This window comes from Bufo gargarizans, chromosome 3, assembly GCF_014858855.1.
Source record: "Bufo gargarizans isolate SCDJY-AF-19 chromosome 3, ASM1485885v1, whole genome shotgun sequence".
Classification (NCBI taxonomy): domain Eukaryota; kingdom Metazoa; phylum Chordata; class Amphibia; order Anura; family Bufonidae; genus Bufo; species Bufo gargarizans.
This window is the reverse complement of record NC_058082.1, coordinates 286,346,266-286,357,290: the sequence shown is the minus strand read 5'-3', so window position 1 is coordinate 286,357,290 and position 11,025 is coordinate 286,346,266. Positions and strand designations below refer to the sequence as shown.

The 11,025-nt window shown below is 41.0% G+C and overlaps 1 protein-coding gene across 1 annotated transcript in view; it reads right to left on the bottom strand.

The window, feature by feature from the left end:
- Nucleotides 1-6,676: 6,676 nt before the first annotated feature.
- CA4 (carbonic anhydrase 4) overlaps nucleotides 6,677-11,025 on the bottom strand; it is a 49,974-nt gene continuing 45,625 nt past the window's right edge. Inside the window, exons 8-9 of the mRNA XM_044285614.1 lie at nucleotides 9,010-9,173; nucleotides 6,677-6,856 (exon numbers count right to left, since the gene is read on the bottom strand). Of these exons, the coding sequence (XP_044141549.1) occupies nucleotides 6,677-6,856; nucleotides 9,010-9,173 (344 nt within the window). The remainder of the gene's footprint in view (nucleotides 6,857-9,009; nucleotides 9,174-11,025) is intronic.

Here is an 11,025-nt window from a genome sequence, read left to right as displayed (position 1 = left end):
CTAGATCACATTCACAGCTCTAACAGAGTACGATGCCTGGACTCAGTGCCGGCAGGAATGGCATAGCAGCACCCCCTGTGTAGCTGACAGCCTGAGACCCGGGGCAGTGGCTAGCAGGGCTCAAGAGGCAGCTGCCTTGGGCCCCCCAGGAGCAACTGGGCCTGGGGCAGCTGCCTCTTTTTCCCCTTGGTAAAGACGGCCCTGGTCACGGAAAGCAGTGGGACCCGCACCTATAAAACAACCCCTTTAAAGCATTCTTCTTTACTATGCTAAGATACTTTGGTATCAGTAGTTCTCCTTACACCAGGTCTTTGTGGAGAAGGCCCCTCTATAGAAGCAACATGCCTTCTAGCACCTTTCTGCTGTTCTCTCACCCTAAGCTCTGCTCTTTTTAAACAGTCCATTACTTTCCCATAAGTATTTGCAGGACTTACAATTAGCCCTATTAATCTACTAATCTCTAGGATAGACTGTTTAATAAGAGCTTGCTTAAAAACTTTTTGGGGAGATTTATCAAACTGGTATAAAGTAGAACTGGCTTAGTTGCCTATAGCAATAAATCAGATTTCACCTTTCATTTTCCAAAGGAGCTGTGAAAAATGGAATCTGATTGGTTGCTATGGGCAACTAAGCCAGTTCTACTTTGCACCAGTTTTATAAATGACCCTATTTATATAGTAATATATAGGGTCATTTATCAAATTGGTGAAGAGCTATGGGTATTTATCAAAGTGGTGACGAGCTATGTAAAACTTAGAAACCATGCTTTCCAGTGCTGATGTGAGAACTCTAACATAGTAGTACATCAGCACTTTAAAGCATAGTTTCTATCTAAGTTTTAAATAGCTCTTCACCATCCCTTCCAGTTTTTACATGCACAGATATTGGCGCTACAGGAGGAACATCATAATCTTTATTACAATCATTAAACAGATCACTAGCCTGCTCAACTCTCCCCTAGACAACTCATCTTCAGCGTTCTCAGTTATATCTGGAGCAATTAACGCAACAACCACAGCACACATCATGTTCAACTGCTCTTTAAGACTGTATTTCCCTATGATATTCAGAATGATCACCCGACTAAGGATACTTTCACACTAGCGTTTTTGTTTTCCGGTATTGAGTTCTGTCACAGTAGCTCAATACCGGAAAAACTGATCAGTTTTATCCTAATGCTTTCTGAATGGAGAGCAATCCGTTCAGGATGCATCAGTTCAGTCCCTATTACGTTTTTTTGACTGAGAAATCACCGCAGCATGCGCAGACCTTTAAAAATGCAAAAAAATCATACCAGATCCGTTTTTTCCGGATGACACCGGAGAGACGGATCCGGTATTTCACTGCATTAGTCAGACAGATCCGCACCCGGATCCGTCTAACAAATGCCATCAGTTTGTGTCCGGATTGCCGGATCCGCTCGTGTGAAAGAGCCCTTAATCTGTTTAACAATCCTTCATTCTCTTTTTGTAACCGCTCATTCTCTAGTGCAGTTTTCTGATGTCCCTTATTAATTGTAGAAGCATGACATACACTGATTTTCAACATTTCCACTTTATCTTTCAACTCTTGCACTCTTTCCTCTAACATCCTACTCTTCTCTTGAATAGGATTCAATCCAACAGACAGAAAACAACAATGCCCTTGTGGCCTTTTTTGAAGACAAACTCTTTTACTTTATCAGCATTACCTACAAAATTGTTAACCTGTTGCCATTCTGTATCTGCATCTCACCAACTCATCAGCATTCTTAACCTTTGCAATTTTCCTATTAGTTTGCTCCATACTGAATGTAGGCGACATTCAAAATATACAAATATATGTCAATTTCAAAGCCACGATCAAATCCCTCCTACCTGGATTGCCACATTTCTAAGACATTATTATATATAAATATACTCTGCCTGAGGTGAGCCACCATTTTGAGTCTACAGATTTATTATTATATATAAATATATCTTAAATATATACTATATATAATCCGCCTTCTTACTGGGTCTGAAAAGTTACCATCCTCTGAATATACAGATGTGGAGGCCAATATAAAAGACTGGTGCAAAGGACAGACAGTAAATGAAATCACGCGTTTATGGCAACAGGCCTTACTGCTAGCAGAAAAGGTATATTGCTTTGGCACGCACCATGCTTGTATCACAGATTATTAGCTATCCGTTTGATCATCTACGCCCTGCTGTAGGAACTGTAATACATATTGTAATTGTGCACCCGTTTGGTCGACTTGGAAAGTTGTTTGGAGTTAAAAGACTCAGTGGCAGACATCTTGCAGTTTGCTATTCTATATTCAGCCTTGGAAAGATTGTGGATTTACTCTGGAGAGGCTGAATGCCACCAGTGTCTTTGTTTATAAACTGCCTAACCTACCTCAGTAAAGAACCAGGATTTGCTATCCCTACAATGGCCTGATTATTGCCTTGCACCACCATTGCACTGCTGCTATTATCCAGTCCTGCACCTATCCTCCTGTCCCGCACCCTGCCAAACGTTCCCTTCAAGGGCACTGCAACTACCACCATGTGGACATCCTCAAAAGGCCCAGCGTGTTCCTCAAGCAAAGAAAGGGTGCGCCCTCCGTTCACTGCAGAGTGAGGACAGCTACCGTGAACTACTACTATTCCTATCTGTGCCACTACTACCACTCCTATCCTCTTCACAGCATGCCCCAGCTAGTTTATGATGACCCAGTCCACTGTCTGCTTGAGCAGTAAGTGTGTCTGAAATGGTCATACACATTAATAATTAAGCCCCACATTAGGATTGTAGTTTAGCTTGTGTTAGAATCCTATTGAAATCAGTAGCACCTTGTCTAGTACTCTACCTGTAGTCCACCTCCTGCATCAGTGTATGGCCCCACCGCAGGTTTAACTCCTAGCTTCACAGATGCCTATGGTGTTGTGAGTTTGATGCCATACCCACACTCAGACCATGACACGTCTGGAATGCGCTCGTGTGAATTCAGTCTTAGGGTGCCAGGGAAACCTATTTTTATTATTTCCCCTAGACAACTGCCTTTACTCTACTTTCACACTAGCGTTTTTGCTGGATCCTGCAGGGTTCAGCAAAAACGCTTACGTTACTGATAATACACCATCTGCATCCGTTATGAATGGATCTGGTTGTATTATCTTTAACATACCCAAGACAGATCCGTCATGAACTCCATTGAAAGTCAATAGGGGACAGATCCGTTTTCTATTGTGTCAGAGTTAAACTGATCCATCTCCATTGACTTGCATTTCGGGTCATGATGGATCCATCTTGCTCCGCATCCCATGACATAATGAAAAGCGGTTTGCTCTCTGGTAGGGGAACGCATCCAAACAGAACGGTATGCTTTTTGGAGCATTCCGTTCTGTTCAGTTACTTTTTGTCCCCATTGACAATGAATTGGGACAAAACGGAAGTGTATTTTTTCGGTATTGAGACCCTATGAGGGATTTTAATACCGGAAAACCGAAAGGCTAGTGTGAAAGTAGCCTAAGTTATATAGTCCTGAGCTGCATTCACAGTACTGATGGTTGTCAATGTCATTAGAAACATCTGACAAGTGTGTTGACCACAAATTTCTAAAACCTTAGCTAAGCTCCTTTAATACAACAGGAGCCATTCTTGCTATCTGGATTATTATACAGTGCTTGGTGTAAAGTTTATACTTTCTTGAACTTGTATACAGTAACAGTTTATAAGGCTGAAAAAAGACATGTAAATCCAGTTCAGTCTGGTAGAAGCCAATTTTCCTCATTTTTAGGGAAAAAAAATTCCTTCCCGACTCCAATCAGGCAATGAGAATACCTCCCTGGATCAATGACATCAACAGAAATCACCAGAAGAAAGTATGCAAACTTCATAAGCTTGCAGAAGTGAAAATGCAGCTCTGGACCTAAATGTAGGACCAGGGCAAGAGTTTTCATAGGCCTTAAAAGGGTTTTTCAAGAATTTTATACTGATAACCTATCTTCTGTACAGGTTATCAGTATCTGATCGGTGGGGGTCCGACACCCGGGACCCCCCTCGATCAGCTGTTTAAGAAGACAGCAGCACTCTTTTGTGCACTGTGGCCTTCTCTCTGCTTTTTCTAGGCCGAGTGATGACACGTTCATGTGTCACGTGGCCTACAAGCAGCTCAGCCCCATAGAAGTGAATGGGGCTGAGCGTGATACTAATCACAACTGCTATACAATGTACGGTGTTGTGCTTGGTAAGCTGCAAGAAGGCAGCGGCGGTTTCGGACCCCGGCCGATCAGATACTGATGCCCTATCCTCGGAATAGGTCATCGGTTAAAAAATCCTGGGAAACCCTTTTAAATGGTCAAGGCAGATGGTATACAATCCTCTGAACAAAGCCCTTTTGGAAGAGAACCCTGTCATCTAGGGTTAAATCTGTGTTGCCAGACAAAGCATTTTGCATTCACTTTTAACCCTTTATGAGCACAATGATCTATGTGACTTTTCACAGTGGTAGCTGAATATCATGTAAACTAGAGGAAAACAAATATTTAGCATTACAAAAATATTTCATTTTGCTATTTTGGTATTCCACATATTTTTCTATTGTATTCATGTAGTATTTGGCCTCATGTGCACCACAGACCTGGGACCATTGAGCCTATATGCCGGCAAATGATGTTCCTACAGTTTTTGGGCTTCATGCACACAAACATATTTTTCATCTGTTTTTTGTGGATAGCATACTGACCCATTCATTTCTATGGGGACATGAACACATCCGCATACCTCCCAACATTTTGGATGGTCAAAGAGGGAAAACTTATGGTTCATTGTGAAAGTCCATTTTTCCTGCATATTTTTACACTTTAATAGTTTAAAGCAAAAGTCAGAATATAGAAATTTTGTAATCAAATTTGTATCAAATAATGAAATAATAAACCAGACGGGGTCTAATATACAGATAGGAACCAGACAAACAACTTCTGGGTCAATATTGCAAATGTAACAATGCAAATCTATACCTCAGATCAAAAAGAGGCATATTTAAGTAGCAAAAAGGGACAGAGGGACTAGAGTCAAAAAGAGGGACACTTGGGAGGTCTGCATCCGTATGCTTTGCAGATCCATTTGGCTGCTCCGCAAATCATGTCCAGAACATGTCCTGTTTGGCCTGCATTGTGGATGAGACATAGACATATTGATGGGAGTAAAAAAATGGGAGATGCACATGGAAGGTATCCGTGGTTTGCAGACTGAAATATAGACATGACTGTGTGCATGAAGCCTCATTATGGAGACACAGGCACTCTGTGTGAGAGCTCTTTGGTGCCTTCATACAGCATTGTATGTATTACGGTAGTATGAGCCCATAGATTTCTATGGATGGTCTTATAAAAATTTGTGCAAGAACATCTTGCCCAATGGAAAGCTATCTAAAGAGCTTTTAGTTACTATTTCAAGACAATCCTTAATTTTACATAGAAATGACGTCATAAGAACAGCACCCAATACAACTTTGATTTCTTCCCGAAGATGTTTTTATTTATTGCAATTTTCACAGAATCCATAATTTATGTATATAATAACATCAGCATTTTCCATTAAAGATCATAGTACAAAAGAATAATAAATGCACCAAGTAGATGAGGTTCTGACAGCATTTCATTTTACACGCAAGTCCCTTTAGAGCAATAGTGCACATTTAGTAAAAGAAATGCAGAACAAGTGGTTACAAGATGCAGATGATTCCAGTGAACAGTAACACATTTTATACGTATCAGACCTTAGTGCATACATATCATTTATATATAGTCACAGTTTCTTCGCTCGTCTGAGCTTACAATCTTCAGTGGGACAAATAGTTTGTTGTCCAAAGTAAATATTCATATACTAGGTAACAGTTGGCATCATTACTATTAAGGTATGAAAAAAACTACAGTACGGTATATCGACCTGAGATTTATTTTATGTGTTTAATATTTATACCCTTCAAAATAGAAAACATTGCATATTTTTATAACTACGGATTTTATTCCAGTGTATATTGGATAATTAAAGGGGTTTTCTAGGTGTTTGATATTGATGACCTATCCTAAGGATGGGTCATCAATATCAGATCAGTGTGGTCCGACTCCTGGTACCCTTGCTGATCCGATGTTTGATGAGGCCTCCTCGCAGCTTACCAAGCACAGTGCCATCCATTGTATAATGGTTGTGCCTGGCATTGCAGCTCACTCCCATTCACTTAGATAGGTGCATAGGCCTTGTGACCAATGAATGCCACTCATTGGCCTATGAAAAGGACCTCTATGGCCTCTACAAACGGCTGATCTGATATTTGTGTCCTAAGGATAGGCCATCAATATGAAAATATCAGACAACCCCTTTAACTATGTTTATAGTCTTAGTCTAAAATGTAAAAAATAACTTACAACATATTCATATATTCTATGCACTCATATATACTATATATTAATTGTTTTAGGTTTATTTTACATAACCTGTATTAATTACATTGTGATTGTATACATGGTTATAATACAATGTGGAATTTGGAGACGTCTTATTAATAAATTTGTGCCTGAGATGTGTGCTTCTTACTAAGCCTTGGCAAAGGGAGGAAGGAGCTAAATGGTATATGCAGTGGGAAAACCTTAGAGTATTACTATGTACCAACTCAACATGAGTTTAAGGTGGAGGCTGACCCCCTTTAGGATACTGATGTTAAATAAAACACAAGCAATGAGATCAGCAAATATCTACTGTAAGGTAAGATCGCATCAACGCCAGAAGTATAGATAGTTCTTTCATTCAGCTTTTGAATAGGCCTGAAATTGTCTGTCATGAGTTTGTCATCACTGTACTTTAGGTTTGTATAGAAAGCCTCAATCTGTAGAAGAAGAAAAAAAGAAAAAAAAATTAGCTTGTCTTATGTGCACTATAAAATTTATGTTGGGGTATTAGATTTATATGCACAAAATGTAATATGTAATGAATATGTATTACTATGGGTATAGATTAGAAGTTGCAAATATCATAGATTCATCCATGTTGGTTTGAAAATGTTCACAGCCTGACCTTAACGTAGATATTGTATACTTAAAAAAATATATATAAAAAAATCATCATCCATATGTAATAATTGAAGTTCAATTTATTTGTACATACATACAGTTCAGAAAACTCACTGTTAAACCCAGAGTGCCATGTAGGGCTAGCTCAGCTGAATGTAATGATACCTTTCACTTAATGATCTGTTGCTTCATTCATGGGGAAAGAGAACTTTTAATGCAAATGAGCAATTCAGTGCACCATGGGCAGGCCCAAGCCAATCTGTGCACCCTTGCTCCTTTTGCTTCCCTTGCCATACCTTGTCTCTCCTTCTTGAAAAACTTTCTCTCACTAGTGAGATACCCACAGTGACCTCCTGGCAGGGGAACCTGCAATCTAAGATGAAGCTCTTTCAACCACACGACACCTTTCATTGGTAATGATCAACGTTACTGCCTGAGCTACAGGTATCAGATTTTCTTTTGAACTGTGGGGGCCATTTATCAAGACTGGCATTCCCATACACCAGTCTTGATCTCCTGTGCCCTGGAGTAAGATACGCCTCTTAATAAATTAGGCACAACTCTGGCATCCGGTAGACTTGGGCTATAATTCCAGCTATAACCAGTTTCTGGCATAAGATATAGTTGGCTGTGGAAGGCTCCCCTGTTTCACCACTTTAGAAAAATGTTGAGATGCTAAAAAAGTTGCACGTTATGATGCAAATATGGCATATGCCATAATTTGCTACTTTTTAATGTCACAATACTGGCAGAAATAGCTTCAGAAATGACCCTCTCTGTTTTTATTAAAGACTAAAAAAGAAAACTATATATAGTGTGTGTAGGTCTGTAGTAAAATCAACAACAAAAACTGTGCCAGAAGATGCAAATAGGCAACAGAAGCATTACTGGGTTGTTCATCTTGTGGAGGGACGTATACTTACGTTTCCAAGCCGCTCCGCTGGGTTCCAACTTCTTTGGCCCCTTGCAACAGCTGCCTCTCTCCAGTCTCTGTGCGTAAACTTTGTTTGATGCAGATCACGTGGCCCCTGCAGCCAATGACTGGCCACAGAGGTGATATATCTACCATGGGTTACATGGCTCACGTGAGGTGGGGGGCAATCCGGAGGCAAACTGATGGCATTTGTCAAGACGGATCCGGATGCGGATTCGTCTGACAAATGCATTGCAATACCAGATCCGTCTCTCCGGTGTCATCCGGAAAAACTGATCCAGTATAAATTTTTTGGGGCACTTCTAAAGGTCTGCGCATGCGCAGACTGAAAATCTGGATCCGTTTTGCCAGAACACGTAATACCGGATTCGGCACTAATGCACTTCAATGTAAATTAATGCCGGATCCGGCATTCTGGCAAGTGTTCAGTATTTTTGGCCGGGGAGAAAACTGCAGCATGCTGCGGTATTTTCTCAGTCCAAAAAACGTAAAAGGGACTGAACTGAAGACATCTTGATGCATACTGAACGGATTGCTCTCCATTCAGAATGCATTAAGATAAAACTGATCAGTTTTTTCCGGTATTGAGATCCTGTGAGGGAACTCAATACCGGAAAACAAAAACGTTAGTGTGAAAGTACCCTTAGATGTTCCATAGAATGTATATCCTTAATGCATGCATGATCTATCACTGAGGGAGGGGCAGGTTGTTTCCAAAAGAGGGATATGAGACATTTATCTGTGGTGACGATATGGAGAAGCCAGCTGGCACCGGATTTGCTGAAATTCTTTGGAGGTATGTTTAGCAAGTATGTGAGCAGATCTAGAGGAATACAGAAATAAAACAGGTCTCTCATAGGTTGAGAAGCATATGGACCAGTAGGGAGTGATCAGGAGGCACTCACAGAAAATATGGTTCCAACTTCAGAGTTTTAACACCAGCACACATCTGGCAAATAGTAGAATCTAAATATTACTGACATTTATGTACAAATTTTATGGAAATTATTTGCTGAAAATTGTAAAACATTTTACCTGACTTTTTCCAAGCTCAATTGGTGCAGGAAACACTGTCCAAGTGACAGTCTCGTTACATAAAGGAGTAGTAAGTGAGCCTTCATATCTGTAAAAAAGTTTCAGTTCCTCTTCTGCTGGAATCAAGTCTTTGAGCTTTACATCAGAAATAGTAGTTGTACTATCTAAAATGCAAAAAGTTGTATCATTTTGTTATAAAAATGGAGTGAGATTTTATGAAATCTGTCACTGGGGTACAAAAAATTGCAATATTCATGTGATCTCCACTTCCTGACTTGGAAGCTCCAAAAACTCTTGCCTGTACCTTTAAAGATTTACTGTAATTTTTAACAGGTATGCTCATGCAATTGCTTACCTCATGTACGTCTTCTCTATGCTTTTTTTCCCATTTGGACCAATTTGGTACTTTGATGTAATCAAAGTAGGGAGTGCTCAGCTTACAAGAGGTGCTCTAGACATCTATGAATGGAGCTACACCGTCATAGAGGTGCAAAGTAAAACTAATGCCTACCTACTTATGCAAAGCACAGTGACACATATGAAGGCACCTTTACCTGCAAAAATATTTGTAATTTAAACAGGATTCTGTCACCTCTCCCGAACACTATTGAGTACTACATGACTAGTACGGCTACCCCTGATTTCCGATTACTAAGTTATATCTCCACCCTGTCCCAATGATGTGTGTCTGCATACTGGTGCTGGAATATATTAAGAGGACTCATCCTAAAATCCTCTTCATTATGTGTGCATGCTCATGAGTCCTCACAATGAATTCCTGCATCGGTTTGAAGGGAGAGTATCCATCTATAATTTAGTAATCCGGAGTCAGTGGCACTAGTTATGTAGTACTGCACTTAAAGGAAATCTGTCACCAGAATCATCACCATTAAACTAAAACTATTGTCTTGTAGCACTTACTACCTCCTTTCCATATGTGCTTTTCTTTCCTTGCTGCTTGGTTTCTGTCTTGAAAAAATCCACTATTCCTTATGCAAATGAGCCAGTAAGGTGCAAAGAGAGACGTTATTTTTGCTCAAATGTGCCCAGAAATGCCGCCATTGAGTGCCCAGGCCCGCCCTCCAGCAGAGCCCAAGCACGCCTCTCCTCGGCTCACACTCTACGCCCCCAGCAGTGCCATTGCCCGCCCCCCCCCCCCACTATATAACTGACTGCTGATAACCCCACCCAGCCTTGCTTTCAGCGTAGCTGACAAATCTCGCCCGCTTCTTCTCTTCCAGCAGAGGAAGAAACCGTCACTAGGCTCGGAGCATGCCAAGTAAAACATTTGAGGCTGATGCCCTCAGTTGAACCGGAAGAGCGGAGGCACCGGCAGTGTTCAGAACTGAGGGCATCAGTCTCAAATGTTTTACTGGGCATGCGCCGAGCCCAGCGCCGGTTTCTTCCTCTGCTGAAGGAGAAGAAGCTCTGCTCGAGGGCGGGCCTGGGCATTCCTGGGTACCTTTGAACAAAAATAACGCCCCTCTGGGCACCTTACTGCCTCATTTGCATAAGGAATCAAAAAAAATTCAAGACGGAAACCAAGCAGCAAGTAAAGAAAAGCACATCTGGAAAGGAGATAGTAAGTGCCGCAAGACAATAGTTTTAGCTACCTTTTATTTAACTAATGAAGACTGCACTGTATAGTCTCCATTGTTAATGGAAGGTGTCGGGTGGCCATTAACAATGAAGACCGGCTATTCAGTGTAGTCTTCATTCGTTCAATAAAAGACAGCTGGCCGTGCTGTGTGGTCGTACTCTAAGGCCTTCACACAAGTGAGTTTTCCGCCGTGCGGGTGCAATGCGTGACGTGAACGCATAGCAACCACACTGAATCCTGACCCATTTATTTCAATGGGTCTGTGTACATGAGTTTTTTTTTCATGCATCAGTTCTGCGTTGTGTGAAAAACGCAGCATGTTCTATATTCTGCGTTTTTCACGCAGCTCTGGTCCCATACAAGTGCATGGGCTTCAGTGAAAAACGCATTGCATCCGGAAGCAAGTGCGGATGTAA